The following is a 16,384-nucleotide window of genomic DNA, read 5'->3' as shown; positions in this document are numbered from 1 at the left end:
ATCATTATTATAATTTTAATTTTTATCATTAGTATTGGTATTATATTTACTAATATGTTTTTATCATAAATTAATTGTATAATAGGTTAAATACAAAATTAATCGCATCACTATCAGGATCTGTTTTAAACTGTGCTCCTTGTGATTTTCGGTCTGGGATATTACAAGTTAAAACCAATCGAAATACAAAACCTGTATCGCTTTCAACTATTTTTTTCCCCTTTTCTCTTTTTGATTTATAAATTCTCGAATTCTGTTTTGCTATAAGAAAATTCTTTCCAGCTGTTATTAGATACATAAGACTTTACAATATCAAATACAACTCACAAATATCATTTACAGCCATTAAACTAACTGGATTAAATCAAAATAAAACCAAGAACAGCAGTTGCGTTGTTTTCTTTTTCTGATGCAATCGAGTCCCAATCCAAAACCACCAAACATCACCCACATCTATGATGATAATGGGACGGGAACGGCGGTGATAACAGAAGAGTAACGAATGATGTATGATGAATACATTTAAAGAGAACGATAGAGAGATTATGATTGGTAACCTGCAAATTTTTTTTCTCTTTTTGGTGGGTATGGCTGTCGAAGACCAGGGAACAAGAAGAAGCACCGAACCTTTTTCTTTTTAATTTATAAAATACTGCAACTTGGATCAATTATTTTTATTTTCAGTATCGGACTATTGAGGGATCTTTTGGGATTTATTAATCGATAAAGTAAACTAGTGGGGTTCGGTATGTGGGAGATTGTACTGATAATGTCGATGCTATTATATTAATGATGAATGCGTACCATGTGTTTCTGCCCGATAACATTCGAACGCCAGATAACCTAAGGGTTTGTTTATATTGAGTTTCCTTTGGGCCACTAACTATTAGTTGGGCTTAGATAAACTGTGGGCCGAGAACTGGGTTGTAAATTTTGGGTCGACATCTTTTTCTGTGGAGGTCGGATTTATGGGATAAATAAATAGTGGATCCGTAAAATAATAGAAAAACCGAAATAGTTCAGTGGATTAGTGTGGTATCAGGTGAGCGGGAGGTTGCGGGTTCGAGTCTCGTTGTGGCCAATTCTTTTTAGAGAGCTTATTAAAGGGTATAACTATATTTTTTTTTCTCTATTATTATTATTATTAATAAGTGTTGTTATTACAAGTATCCTTAAATTTTATTATGACTACTAGCATGTGTATTATTACTATAATTATGATTAGGTTTATTATTATTATTATCCTTATAAATTTAATAAAAGTTATTATCATTTTCATTAATAGTAAAACAAGTATCATTTTATAAATATTAGTATTATTAATCTATTTATAACTAATATTATTTTCGTTATTACTATTATCACTACAAATATCATTTTAGTAATATTATAATAACTAGCAAACAAATGATATATATTTATATATATATATATAAATAAATATATTTAATACATATAACATAACAAAATTTATATTTTTAAAATATATAAAATAAATACATGAAACATATAGGTTACTAATATAAAAATGATATAATAAAGTTATATATAAACTTGTTCGATTATCATTATATGTGTTAATATTTATATAAATGATATAGGTTCGTGAATCCGAGGCCAACTTTATACGTGTTAAATGGTGTTATATGTATTTTTACTACAAAATACAGTATGGTGAGTATATAGATCCCTTTTTAAACTTTAAATATTTTGGGCTGAGAATACATGCGCTATTTTTATAAATGATTTACGTTATGGACACAAGTGACTAAAATTACGTTCTACATGGGTTTGAATCAAAAATCCCCTAGCTTGGTAACTTTAACTATTGGTTTATGAACTGGTAGGCGCGAATCCTAAAGATAGATCTATCGGGTTTTACACCCCCACCCAGATGTTGTTCTAGTCACTACTAAACTAGAAGAACGGGTGTTTAGTACTTCGAGGTTAACGGAACGCACTTGATTCGGTGCACATATTATTATAACTCAGGGGTATACACTCTTGTTAAGGCTAGTTACCGGGTGCCCACTGCTTGGAATGCTTTTCATACACTTGCGAGTGTATTATATTTTTATATATGAAATCTTGTGATCCATAATTTTAACGCTGCTAGCATCAAACCTATATATCTCACCAACTTTATGTTGACATTTTAAAGCATGTTATTCTCAGGTACGAATTAAGTCTTCCGCTGTGCATTAGCTCAAATTAAGGATATTACTTGGAGTCGATCATCGCAATGGGACCAACTGTTGATGACTTCGTTCGGGAGGATTAGTTCGGGTTACTACAATTTGAGCTCAAGAACAAGGATTAAGGATTAGGCTTTGGTAGGTGAAGGAGATGAAGTACGGAGTGTGATTTAGGAAGAATCTGGAAAATGCAAGAAATGGCAACACTAGGCATCATATTTGGGTTAAATTCCCACACTGTGCAACAAACGGGTATTTATCAGTTATCTGATATCTTTCGTACTTAATTTGACTGCCCTAACGGAGTCCAAATTAAATAAACAAACTTGTTCTGTGACCCTTGTCACATACTGGTCCTATCCACATCATTAAATAATACAAAATATAAAATTAGAATAAAAGCATATAATAACACCACACAACCTGAGGGCAAAATAGTAATCTAACAGCTAGGCCCGCTTCGAGGGTGTTACAAATCTACCCCCCTTAAAGAGATTCCGTCCTCGAAATCTGCTAAGTCATAGTCAACACGGGTCACAGGTAACAAATACCAACACAATTGGTCACACCGGTAGCTACACCAAAACACATCCTAAGATAACAAGCATTGCCAAAATTCATTAGTTTTCACATCTGTCAATCCATAAGCCAAAAAACATCAATTTAAAAACCCACCGTCACTAAGTCAATGCCAACCCGTTCTGTTACGACCAACTCCACTCACGCAACACAACATTCAGATAATTTATTCCGCAATTGTCTATAGCATCACAATTATCGCTTGAAGGGGTAACCAAGCACCAACAATCTACTGTTTAACAAGGGTCGTGCACGTCATCATTTATCCTAAGTTAAACTAAGAGGATAACGATCAAACAATTCAACACTAGATGCAATCAACATTCATTCAAATACAAGACAACCCAAAAATATTATATAGACTCATCATCAACTTAATTGACTTCCACGAAACGGTTCACAACAAGTTTCCGCTTACATATCGTATTCTCAAATCATATGTAACTATCCATCATTTAGTCCTCCAATTTACATCAATTAGTCTGATTTCCTCGATTTTCCACGAAAAGTTTCACGTCAAACTGTCACTACACCCCACTTTCTGAAGATACCAACGGTTATACACTGTCAATTTCGTCGAATTGGACTGATCCATGACATTTCAAGATTACTCATAAAATAAATCCATCAAATCTCCCATTCAGTTTATTCTAAGTCATCTGTCAGTTGTCAACGTGTCACATGAAGACACAATTCAGTTAAGCCCACAATTCTACATCACTAAATCAACAAAGGTCATGGGTATTACAAACCACCAAAACGGGCCACAACGTAACCTAAGTCAAATCATGTTCTACGGTCATACGCCTTACAAAGCTCCGTCCATTCTCGTAGGTCAAAAGCTAACTTATCGGTCTAAGGCCAAACACATCATCTGCTAGTCTACTATCCAAGGGTCAAAGACCCGCCATACACCGATATGCAAACTTACTTACTCAAACTACACGATATCTGCACTGTTCCTCACATCCTGATCTTAGAGAACAGTCTTTACCACGAGTTAAAGAAATTCAATGCTGACAACCTACCGCTATCTAATAACTGAACAAATCTAATTTCGTCTAAATTCCAAGCTTGGTCTATCATTAAACTTACAAAATACCACAAAAATTCCATCTCATGTCTAGATTTTAAACACTAACTCTCGAGTCACTACTAATGACCCACTACCTGAAATCTGTCAATCATGATTTGAGGTTATCCCCGAGTCACCATCATCGAATCTCCTAGATCAACTCACTCTAAAACACTGAATAATGGTTATCATTTGCCTTAGAATACACAAACTTAGCTAGTTTCATCACTACAACATAGCCAAATCAACTCGGATTACACTAAATTTCCTAAACTCCGTAATTTATTACTTGTTTCAATCCCGATATTCAAGAATTTCATTGAAATTCGCTTATCTGGTTCAATATTCATCCAATTATTCAACGACTAAATCGTGATTCTGGTCTACTCAATCATAGTAGAAATGATTACCAACTCAATTTCAAATCAATTCAATCATTACATCACAAATCTTGAGTATAGAATAATCGTCCACACATTTTGAAAGTAATTATCCAATTATCAATTTCCTTAAGTAACATCAATACACATGCCCAACACCGATACAGTTACATCAGATAGATCGTTACTTGGTTAAAGTGCTACCAGAACCCGCAATTAAATACCTAGTTCAAAATCGATTTCTAAGGGTTTCGTCATAAATCACTTATCTAGGTTGATACTTACCCAAAATTCATCATTAGAAGAAACACTTACAAATGCAATATTAAACCAACATTAATCATTCGAACATGAATTTCAAGTCAACGATATCCACTACCACAAACAATAAACATCCATCTAACAATTAAATCCGTCAAATGATATCAATACACGCGTTTGACACCACTAAAACTATCTCTGCATCGACTTAATCTTGCTTCGAACTTCATCAGAACTCAAAACTAAGGCTTATACGATCATCAATAGCCTAGTCCAGATATGGTTCAACTAACCTTACTATGTCGGAAAAGTCTACTCTCGATCAACAGTTCATCGAAAATCACATTCATCGTCAAACAACACCCGATCTAACACTCGTTACATCTCTTCCGACTCTCGAAACTACTGTATGCTTTACTACAATGTATTTCCGTTGGCCAGACGTAATACATCATTCTAAATCACACTTTCATTTCGAGTATTTCGGAACAAGACCTTAATAGAGTTTATCGATACAACACAGTCTATTTTCTCAAATCACTGGTAGTTATAAATCTCCATTATACCCCAATCAAATAGATTTTACAATCTAAGCGGAAGATGTTATATTATGACTGCCATGCTTGTTAGATATACTTATTGTTGTGGATAGTTAGTACATTGTGATGACTGCATGTTGGTTGACGCTTGTCTGCTGGAGCCCAGTGCGTCCCTATTGTGTGGTGGCCTCGGTAGGAGAGATCAACCTGCGGGTTGGGTTCCTCATGTGGTGGCCTAGACAATCGTGGTAACTTGGCAATTTTAAGTTGTAGAAAAAACTGAAATAAATTTTAAAATAAGTTTGTAACTTATAAAATGATATCTTACATAAAATCATTAAACATATAATTTATTTATTATATAGTTTTATCATTATTCATTATTTGTTATCATTATATGTCACTTTACATTTCGAAGGTTTCATTATCAGCTCTTTTGTTACACACTTTCTAACAATAACAAATTTAAACTTCTAACTTTAAAATTAAACTTCAACTAGGTCTTTTACGAGCCTTATGCAAACATTTTTTAGTTTAATAGTTTAAGCTTAATAATAATAAAATTAATATTAAATTATAGCCTTCCTAATTCACATAACCCTAAAGATTCTATATAAAAGTAACTTATCTAGTGTAAATGGGTCAAAATTTCCACTTCTGTATATATTCATGGCATGCACCATGATGAGAGATTTTAGCCATCTTCTTTCAAATTTCAAGTAAACGCCAATGGACAGTTCAGTTCTGTGGTGTTGCTGAAATGATCGGGCCTGTAGATTTTGAAAACAACGCAGATCACTAGCAGCAAAATAGGTGGAGGCGCCAGCTCTGTGTTTAGTGGCACATCATCAAAGATGTCCCGAATAGTGGTTGCGCCATATACTTTTTGAAAACAATGAGAATAAGCCTGTAACTCAAAGTCGAGAGTCATAAGAGGTATTACTTAATCACCTGAATTAGATGTGGCAAGATCAGCACGCTGGGAGGGTTAAGTAACGGGTCAAAATGGGTCTGAGTTTGTTTTTTTTTTTTTGGGGGTAAAGGGTTTCACCTGGAGAATATTATTTCAAAAAATAATAAAAATGGGTCTGAGTTGAAAAGGTCATTCTAAGTACAAGTGAGTTGGGTTGATCACAGATTTTTTTGACAGTTTTTCTTATAGATTTTTTTATTAAATATTATAATGTGTAATTATAACTATAACTATATAGGTAAAAAAATGTATTGGTGCTATAATTACCTGCATTTTTGAATTTTAAGTACTACTCTAGATGATACTTTAGTTGGTTGTATGCATTTGTGATAAAGCACAACCCAGATCGATCCACTTATATGTAAATGAGTTAACATTGACACATTGCCACCCTTATATCAAAGTGTCAAATCGATCCAGTTATAAATTTGAGGAAAATGCGTAATATATTAATCATTAGTTACCATAAAACAATCGGTTCGCATCATAACTTTCAATCTTTGCAGAAAGAAATTATCTTTTAAATACATATAATAATAATATCATCACTTAACAGGAAGTACATTTTCGGTGTTGGGACTTTTAGTTTCGATGATGTCAATCAATGGTCATGGGCTGACTCACACAGAAACCTCTAAACCGAGCCTTCCTCACTGTTGTCATGATCTCGGTTTCAGCCATTTCAAGCATTTTAACAACTTGAGTGAACGAAGGCCTGGCCTTGGGGTCCACATCCCAGCAGCACGTCATTATTTTACGGAGGACAGGTAGGCAGTCATCCGGGATGGTTGGGCGCAGGCCTTTATACACAACGGAAAACGCCACCTGTACATCTTTTAGGTTTTGGTACGGTAGCATACCTGTAATTAGTTCCCATAGCACGATCCCGAAGCTATAAACATCCACTTTTTGAGTGTACGTTCGGCGCTGAATCATTTCGCTGCAAAAAGTTACATCAAAAGATAATATTAACAATAGATAGGCAAATTTAGTAAGAATGTTTTGGTTCAACCCAACCTGTTTTGTCTTGTACCAAAATAACCCGACCCATTTAAACCCTTATTCATAACCAAACATGGAAAACGGGTCGGGTTGGGTCAAGATCCGATAGGGTTTGAGTCGAAACGGTCAGATTTTTTAGATCGGTCAAACGGGATGGGTCTAAATGGGTCGGGTTGGGTCAAGCCCCTTTCTCGAAGTTTCTTAAACTTGTAAAAAGACTAGTTGGACCTTATATATATTTGTTTGGCTTCATATGGGTCTAAACTAGACCCAATTTTTAACTTCTTGTGGACCCAATTGGTTAAATACCTAACCCAGTGGACCCATTTTCAAGCTATGGGTCTCAATTGCCGGGTATAGTCACAAAGCGAAATAAACATCAAAGTCCGATAAATCAAAATAACATTGCATTACTTAAACTATAAATAAAAAGAATGATCAAATGGCGAAAAGAAAACTTACGGGGCCATCCATCGATAGGTTCCCATCTCCGGTGTCATATTTTCAGTCTGCGCTTCGATCCTTGCAAAACCAAAATCCGCAATCTTGATCGATCGATCAGAAGCAATCAAAAGATTATCCGACTTCAAATCCCGATGAATTACACCAACCCCATGAATAAATTCCATTCCTTTAGCAACATCCAAAGCTTGTTTAATTGCCAATTTCAACGGCACGGATTTTTTATCACGCCGCCTACTTAGAAACTGTCTAACCGAACCCCCCTTTGCATATTCAGTTACAATACACCATACCGTCGGTTTATAACACGCACCGATAAATCTAACAATATTTGGATGCTTTTTATCTGCAAGCATCATAACTTCTTGTTGAAATTGTTGTTCCAAAAGGTTTGCTTTATCTACATTATCTTCTGGCCTTTCCAAAAGCTTAATAGCAACATCTTCACCGTTATAACTACCTTTATAAAGTTTCCCGAATGTACCTTGCGCGAAAGCGGGCCCCATGTTTAGCCTTTTAAGGTCGATCGTCCATTCTTCGTAACCTTGAAGGCCTTGTGTCGAAAAACGAACGTCTAATAGAGATTGAGCCAATGCATCATCACTTGAACCTTGTGAGGCTTTTTTTAATTTGTTGTTAACACTATGATCAAAGGTGTAAGTGGGTGGATTATGGTTCGAGCCATACGTATTTAGGATCGGATGGTTGGAACCTACACTGCTGTGTGCAATTGAGACTCCAACCGAACCTCCATTGTTGCTCGTTTGTAAACTACTGAAACTTTCCATGGACACATCATCATCATTATCGAGCTTATGGTAGAACCCTTGTGTGATACCATGAAAATTGTTATCGTGGTTATGGTTTATGTTGGGACCCACTAACATCTTCTTAAATCAAAATAGTCCTTCTAACTCTGTTTACACCTTCAACATGAGTAACTGTTCTACACAACTAAAAACCTGCATCCAAATAATACAAAAGGATCTTTTCAAACTGACGCACAATATTTTTAAAAGCGATTCGAACTTGCTAAATTTATGCTTCTAAAAATGCTTTAATGAACCTTTAACCATAATTCACACCAAGAACAAATTGTAAAATACATTCAAATTCAACATTTTAAACCTGTAACTAACTTATTCACATAGTTGCACTCTTCTTACTTACAGATGAAAAATCATTAAGCATAGTAAAAAATACTCAACAAACCACCGAACCTTCAAATCACAAAAGCAAGATTTGTAATCTTCACACACTGGGCCCACTAAAACAAGAACAAAAATAGACGATGACTATGAACAGTTGAAAAAAGAACTCATGTAAAGCAACCATTTTTACAGTCAAAGTAGCGAACTTTAACCCAAAGTAGTCATATTTATTCGACTAAAACATTGATCAAAAGGCATAAAGTGATAAAGTAAGTATTACCAAAAACAGAAAGTGAAATTAAGAACTTACACATGTGGTGGTGATGATGATGATGATGATGATGATGATGATGATGATGAATTGATGAGGATGAGGAGGATGGAGTTTGAGTTAGAGAATTGTAACGGTGATTACAAAGTAGAGATTATGTATGTATCTATATCTATTTATAGATGTGTGTGTTGTTGGGTTCTACGAAGAAGAAGACGAAGACTAGATACAATTTTATTTTTATTTCTCTATTATTTTATTAAGTTTAGCTTTACATTTACATAAATAATTACAAGTACAATTTCTAAGAAGATTACTCCGTACTACTACTTTATAGTTATACTCCGTAGTAAAGTACTCCGTATAATATTAATATATTCTTTATTATTATTAAAATTTAAAATATAGTTAAACAGTTAGTTACTTATTGTATTATAATGATTTTGTAAAGTTTGATTGAACTAGTTTAACAAAGTTGCATTATATTTGACGAAGTTATAAAACATTATAACCATTTCTTGGAAAATCAATAATTCAATAATATCAAATATTGCGTAAACAATAGATATGGCATATGCTGAACAATTGCTGGTATACATAAATATATATCATGAATCTTGAATGAACAGAACAAATTTTTTTTTTTTTTTTTATCTGCTTTGACTGCAATAAATTGAATAGAATAACAAGGTCTTCAATATTCATTTATTTATATTTAGAGCCACAACACATGATAATGAAGATGTACGAGATTCTCATGGTGTTGAAGCCCAAATAAATCATAGGAAAGGCAAGTAGTAAAATCAATCAAGTATAAATATGGTTCAATGATGTAATAAGCCTATAAATATAAAAAATGGAAATTGAATCATGAGCTTTGATTATTAAAGCCCAGAATTGTGTCTAATGCCTCTTCATTTCCTGGAAAATATTCGACACCTTTGGCGATAATCTTGGAAGAAATTTGAACATCTAAGCAATACACAAAAGATTCACTATAAATACTCATCAAAAGTCATAAATGGAAAGTAAAAAAAAGAAATCAACAGAATTCAAACATCAGATGTGGAACTTGTACCAAGTACAATACTCTATGGTCAATTTTCTAACTGGATTATATTGACATTTTGGTCATTGTAACTTGAGTTTTCATCACCATTAGTCCATTAGTTAAACTGTGGAGTAACATTTTTGGACAAATTTACCCTTGATAAGCACTAAAAACTTAAAAAGTTAGCTTCTCACAAGGGCAAACAGGTAAAGTCACTTACTTTTATTGGACAGGAACAATACCACTAAAGTCAAATAAAGGTTTTATAGAACAATGACCATACTTGATATTTAATCTAATACCACATGAGCCAAATAATTATTTATATTTCTAGAAGAGCTGTCAAAAGTCTTGGTATATGCTGCTTTTAAGAAAAAAATGTTCAATTTAGTCAAATATTTTGTAAAATCTTTCGAACAAAAAAAAAAAAAAAAAACATACCCAAAGCTTCACACATGCATCAATGATCACAGGAATTAGGCAGACAAAAATGATAATGGCAGATTGATCGACATCAAAACCATAATGTTCGACGATTATTTCTAGCAACGTCTGCCAACCTGATTCTGAATGATACCTACACATTTCCAAATTCAACAACAAAAATTGATTAATTTGTTGATTTGAAAGTATTAAAAAAAAACTAGTTTGACACTCAAATCAAACATTGACTTATTTTGACTAGGGTAGTAAAAAAGAAAGAAAATTACCCAAGAAAAATATCTGTGATAAGAATGATTAAGAATGCCTTCCCCGTATCTGAAACGTTGTTTATTATCTTATATCCTGTAAATTTCAGCAAAGCTACCTACATGAACGATTCAAAAATGAAAATTTATCAATCTTCAAAGAAAATTTATCTATGTAACTTTTGTCGATCGAAGTTACTATAACTTTTATTTCAAGGTTATATGTTAATATAAACTTGCATAATCTGACAATTGATTTTATTGATTAATTCATAAAGTATATGTCTTTATACCACGCCGAAATACAGGGGTGGAAAAACTTGGTCTACCAACAATGTAAGATATATATATATATATATATATATATATATATATATATATATATATATATATATATATATATATATATATAAACAGAAAATAAGGAAACAAAAACACACCTGTTTTTGATTTAAGTACAAAAGAACAAATAACGAGATTCCGAATACCATATCGGACCATATATTAGCAAATGCACTACGGTTTATTAGTCTCCATTCTTCTCGCAGTTCTAACCTGTTAAAATAGCCAACAAACATCAGTACATACAGTATTTCATGACTTAATAATGAGGAAAAAAAGTATAAACATAAAAACATAACTTACGCTTTGTGACGTAACTCTAAATAAAGCTCTTCTTCAGAAATTGGTGGTGATTTCCCAATTTCAACCTCAAATTTATATCGTTCTTTTTCGGTTCTCAACTCCTTCACCATTTCAAGCTTTTGATGCTTCCTTACATCAAGAATCTCTGATGCAAGTGGTACAGTCTTCACATACCTGTTTAAAATCCATAAAACGCCCAAAATCATTTTATTCAAAATGAAAAAATGATAAAAGTTTTCGGGTCGTATTTGACAAACTAGCATTTTACCCAAACAAGACCACAAGTTATCATTTATGGAGAAAAGTGGGTCAACAAAGCATTGTATGGTTATGCCGTTCAAGAAGTACTCTGTTTAACTGATTACCCTTACCCATTTACCCACCTCTAAATGAATTAGAAATTACTGTGTAGTAAAGTTTTACCTATCTAGAAAAGGCATAAGAACATAGTCGTGAACCAAAAAATCCAAAGCCCAAGGTACAAGTATCAACACCGCCAAGAATTTTGCCTGCGAAAGGATGATTAAGGTGTAACTTGTAATCAGGCATTGTCATATGAAATACAAGAACTTATCACACGATGACCACAATTTCAAATTATCAACAACAATCAACTAGATATAGCATTTGCCCCCCCAAAAAAAAAAAAAAAAAAAAAAAAAAAAAAAAAAAAAAAAAGTCCCTTGTAGGTTTTTAATGAAAGAGATTCCATCTAAAATAAACAAATGTGATCCTGCTTTCAAAGGTTAAATCTGATCAGCGGTTGAATTTGTCAGCTTCTATTACTTGCAATAAGTCCACGGGTTAAGAACATATGCTATCTTAAAGACTAAAACGCCAATATGTTTAGGATTACTAGCAAGCACAGCGGTATTCGGTATCAAGGTGTATTAAAGGTGCTTCTCAACCAAATGATTAAGGTTTTCAGGTCCCCAATAGGGTGCTACATTTCGAATGTCAAACTGGTATATACCAATGAACTAATTTTAATGACAACAGTCTTCTATTTACTCTACGCTTTGAGAGCATGAATCGGTTTATGATGATAATCAGTTTGCTTTTTGTTACCTGCCTCCAATTTTAATTATTTTGATCAAAAAAGTTACAAGGTTTTTCCTGTTCGAGTTATCTGAGAGGGTGAGTATTCTGACTCCATACTCAAATGTACGTGGCCCATCCGGATTAATCCATGGCTGTTTCCAACCCATCACTGGCCACCACAAGATTTGAACATGAAACCTCTTGCGAGGATATTAGGTCCCAACCACTAAACTATCTTGTGAAGAGCTTTTGCCAGATACTTAAAAACTATTTACCATGACTTTAACCGGCATTAATCACTTTAGACACACATTTAAGCACCCCCTTGGAATAAGTATTTTCTCAAAATATTTTACGAATGATAACCAGGCGTGGCAGTTTCAACCCAATCCTAGAACGGATTTATACGAGGTGGGTTCAAACCCAGACGGATAACCTATACATACATATTTATATTAAAGACAAATGGAGAAATAGATAGATGGGGTTGAAATTCACTCGGAGTTTATTTTCCAAGCATAGAAGTCCTTGATTTATTCTAGTCTAAAGATCAGATAATAATTGTCATGAAAGTGTTCTTGTATTCATAACTAACACATTCACAAAAGAAATTATGAAGAAAGCATAATGAGTAGTGGCTTAACACAACCAGATCCTGATCATTTTCCGCATGTACTTCAAGGTGTTCGTTTGAACTCAGATCCATTTTAAACACAATGCTAACCCACCCGCCACGTGCCGCCTTTCCTACCCATCTTGCCACCTCTAATACTAACTCATATCTTACCAATTGTATACTAATAAGATCTAAATTACATCCATTGATCATGTAGAAAGGTGAAGTTACAAACTTACGATGTAACTTCAACTCTATAGGGCAAGAATAAAAAGTCTAAAATTACTACATCAAATGATTGATTTTGTGTACATTGCAATGGCTCTAGCTCCTGTGCAAACAAATTGAATATCTAACTGCCAAATGCTATATATGGATAAAATCTTACAAAAATAGTAAAATACCTATAAAGTGTCACAATAATAATAAAAGTACCATTAAACGCACTTACAGAATTCAGTGAGGCATAACGAAATACACGATCTTCATATAATATCTCATCATCATCTCTTCCAAACACCATATCCCTCACAGATTCAGCTAAATCTTTCCCTGGTATAAGATCACTTAAATCACGCTGTTCTTGAAACCACGAAGAACCATTACTATTACTACTACTACCATTTGTCCCATCAAGAAGCCAATCTTCCCACTTCCTTTCTTCTTCGTTTTGCACGTTTTCTTGCGCTTCCCTTAATTCCACTATCGCCTCGGCTCTTTTTTTCCAAGCTTCAAACTTTTCGACCTCAGATAACGCTTCATCGCTACTCGAATTCTTTCCTGCTTCCTCTTCTGCATCAAGCATCTCATCATCCTTCAAACCAAACCAATTCCCATCTTCATCAAAAAAGAACTTTTTCCACCAACTCCTATTTCGATTATGTTTTTTCTTCTTTGCATTTGGTACTAACCGTTTAAACCCCCTTCTTCCAGTACCACATAACTGAATTACACTATCTAAATACAATGGTTTATGAATGTATGATCTTTGATCAGAGAATAATAAATTGTTATAACAACAAACCATTGAAGTGCTCATTAAAAACATGTATACCATAAACCCACATCTTTCAACCTCATAAAACAAATAAAGTAAGCTACTTAACTCTAGTAACCGAATTGAGATAAACCCACAAATGAAATTGATGTTTATACTCAATTTTTAATCTTTTTGTCATTCATGAACTTAAAACTTTATAAACTTACCAGAACGAATAAAAACCCTAAATGCCCAGTTGAGATTGGGGTTAAAAAGTAATTGAGGTGAAAAAGGATAGTTTGAATGTGGATTTTGATGGGTATATCTTGATGGAGTTATTCCTTTTGTGTGGGGGATTTAAGGGTTTATCTGATAACTTTGTTTGCGTTTTTATTTAATATTATATTATATTATATTATATTATATTATTATATTATATTATATTATATTATATTATATTACATTACATCTAAACAAAGACATAATGAATAGTAACTTTATAATTTTCACAAACTTACCTCAAACTTTTTATTTTTCTATAATTCACACACACTCTTTTTAATATTTAAGTTTATACCTTTTATAAACATACTACAAACTTTTCTCATTTTATAAGTTAACCATTAAACTTCTCATTCATTATAAATCGACCACATAATTTTTCCTATCTAATAACCATTCATTATTATTATTATCATTACTATTACTATTATTACTCTACATACCTAAAAGACATAAGAGAAATGAATAGTGAATTTCATAAGGTTCACAAACTTACAACAATTTTTTTTTTTTAAATTCAACCACACCCTTTATAATAGTTAACTTTATAGCTTTTATAAACTTGCCACAAACTTTTCACATTTTATAATTTAACCATAAAACCTCTCATTCATTATAAATCGACCACATAATTATATTATACCTATATACTAAAATGTAAGACTTTATAAATAGTGAACTTTATGGTTTCTATAATTTTACAAAAACTTTCAATCTTCCGTAATTCAACCACAACCATTATTATAGTTTAACTTTACGTTTATTAGAAATCAAACAAATAACATTCCATTTACTAAGAATCAACCACATAACTTTTCACTTATTACAAATCGTTAATGTTGCTACTATTAATATAATTGTTATTGTTACGTTATTGTTATTATTTGATTTTTTTTTTTACTTTGAGTTTTTTTTACCCATTTCAGTTTATGTCATTTGCTTCTTCTTTTTTTTTTTTTACTTTTCATAATCGAATTTAGCTAACGTTCTTCCGCCGCATCGCGAGGGCGCCACAACTAGTTTATTTCTAGTTCTACTAGTTTATTCTCAGCAGGAAACGTTTTCTATCGGTACACACCAATTTAGGGATGGCAATGAACACCCGATCCGGTGGATATCCATCGGATCCACCCGCTTCGTAATGGATATGGACGAATCTAAATGGATATGGATACGGATATGGATGAACCTAAATGGATATGGATATGGACATGGATGAATAGTTTCATCCGTGGATATATCCATTACCACCCGAAATGCATATACAAATACATAAATATAGATATATGCTTACATATTTACTATTACAAGTTCATTTATCGTTAGATTTATATTTTGCTATCAACCTTATAATAAAATAATTATGATATATTACAGTTGAACACGCATATCTAATAAAATAAATTTACAAATTTCATATTTAATTTTTCATAATCCATGTTTTATAGTAAAATTTAACAAATTTTGTTATATCTTCGACAAAAATTACATATTCTTATGGATAGAATTTAATTATGTCATGTTATATTTATTTCTGCTATACTAAGTTTTTATTTTAATAGCATATTAGAAAATATCATAACATTTGTTAAATATCCATTGGAAATCCAATAAACCGCTTAATCCACTGGATATGGATATGGATGGATGACCTAAAACTAAACGGATATGGATATGGATGAACAAAAAACTAAATGGATATGGATATGGATGCGGCATCACCCGCACCATATCCGATCCATTGCCATCCCTACACACCATTCATGCACACTTTGTTCTTTAAGACCAGTTGTAACGGGGTAGGGGCGACGCCGTGGGAGCCCAGGTGGCAGCCGGCCACGCCCTGGTGGAGCTGGTAGCGGCGCGTGGAGGAGGCGGGGGAGAGGGGGCGTGGGTGTCACGCGTGGCCAGGATACGTGATCAAAAACGCGGGTGAATGGGTGTGATTGGTCCACGTGGCAGTTTGTGTTGACCAAAAAATTGAAAATGTAGTTGGGATATATCCGTTGCAATTTAATAAATAATAATAATAATAATAATAATAATAATAATAATTTTATTTACTTATATATATATATATATATATATATATATATATATATATACCAATCCCCATTTCACAAACTACACATCTTCATACTTCTCTATATTTCATACTTTTCTAAAAAAAAAAAATGTTTACTCCAAACACTC

At 33.0% G+C, this 16,384-nt stretch overlaps 2 protein-coding genes across 2 annotated transcripts; both read right to left on the bottom strand.

Moving 5' to 3' along the window:
* Positions 1 to 5,584: 5,584 nt before the first annotated feature.
* On the bottom strand, positions 5,585 to 8,956 carry LOC139890696 (serine/threonine-protein kinase STY13-like). Its single transcript, XM_071873603.1, has 3 exons — positions 8,928 to 8,956; positions 7,467 to 8,428; positions 5,585 to 6,942 (listed from the first exon to the last, which is right to left on the bottom strand). Exons 2-3 carry the CDS (start codon positions 8,351 to 8,353, stop codon positions 6,600 to 6,602), a joined length of 1,230 nt encoding a protein of 409 aa, XP_071729704.1. The 5' UTR covers positions 8,354 to 8,428; positions 8,928 to 8,956; the 3' UTR covers positions 5,585 to 6,599.
* Positions 8,957 to 9,589: 633 nt separating this feature from the next.
* On the bottom strand, positions 9,590 to 14,195 carry LOC139890695 (protein DAY-LENGTH-DEPENDENT DELAYED-GREENING 1, chloroplastic-like). The gene is made up of 7 exons (XM_071873602.1): positions 13,382 to 14,195; positions 11,697 to 11,782; positions 11,274 to 11,447; positions 11,069 to 11,183; positions 10,650 to 10,747; positions 10,381 to 10,516; positions 9,590 to 9,860 (listed from the first exon to the last, which is right to left on the bottom strand). Exons 1-7 carry the CDS (start codon positions 13,985 to 13,987, stop codon positions 9,792 to 9,794), a joined length of 1,284 nt encoding a protein of 427 aa, XP_071729703.1. The 5' UTR covers positions 13,988 to 14,195; the 3' UTR covers positions 9,590 to 9,791.
* Between the last annotated feature and the right edge of the window lie 2,189 nt (positions 14,196 to 16,384).

This window comes from Rutidosis leptorrhynchoides, chromosome 2 (assembly GCF_046630445.1).
Source record: "Rutidosis leptorrhynchoides isolate AG116_Rl617_1_P2 chromosome 2, CSIRO_AGI_Rlap_v1, whole genome shotgun sequence".
NCBI classification, from domain to species: Eukaryota; Viridiplantae; Streptophyta; class Magnoliopsida; order Asterales; family Asteraceae; genus Rutidosis; species Rutidosis leptorrhynchoides.
The sequence above is the reverse complement of the archived record's forward strand: the minus strand, read 5'-3'. Positions and strand labels throughout refer to the sequence as shown.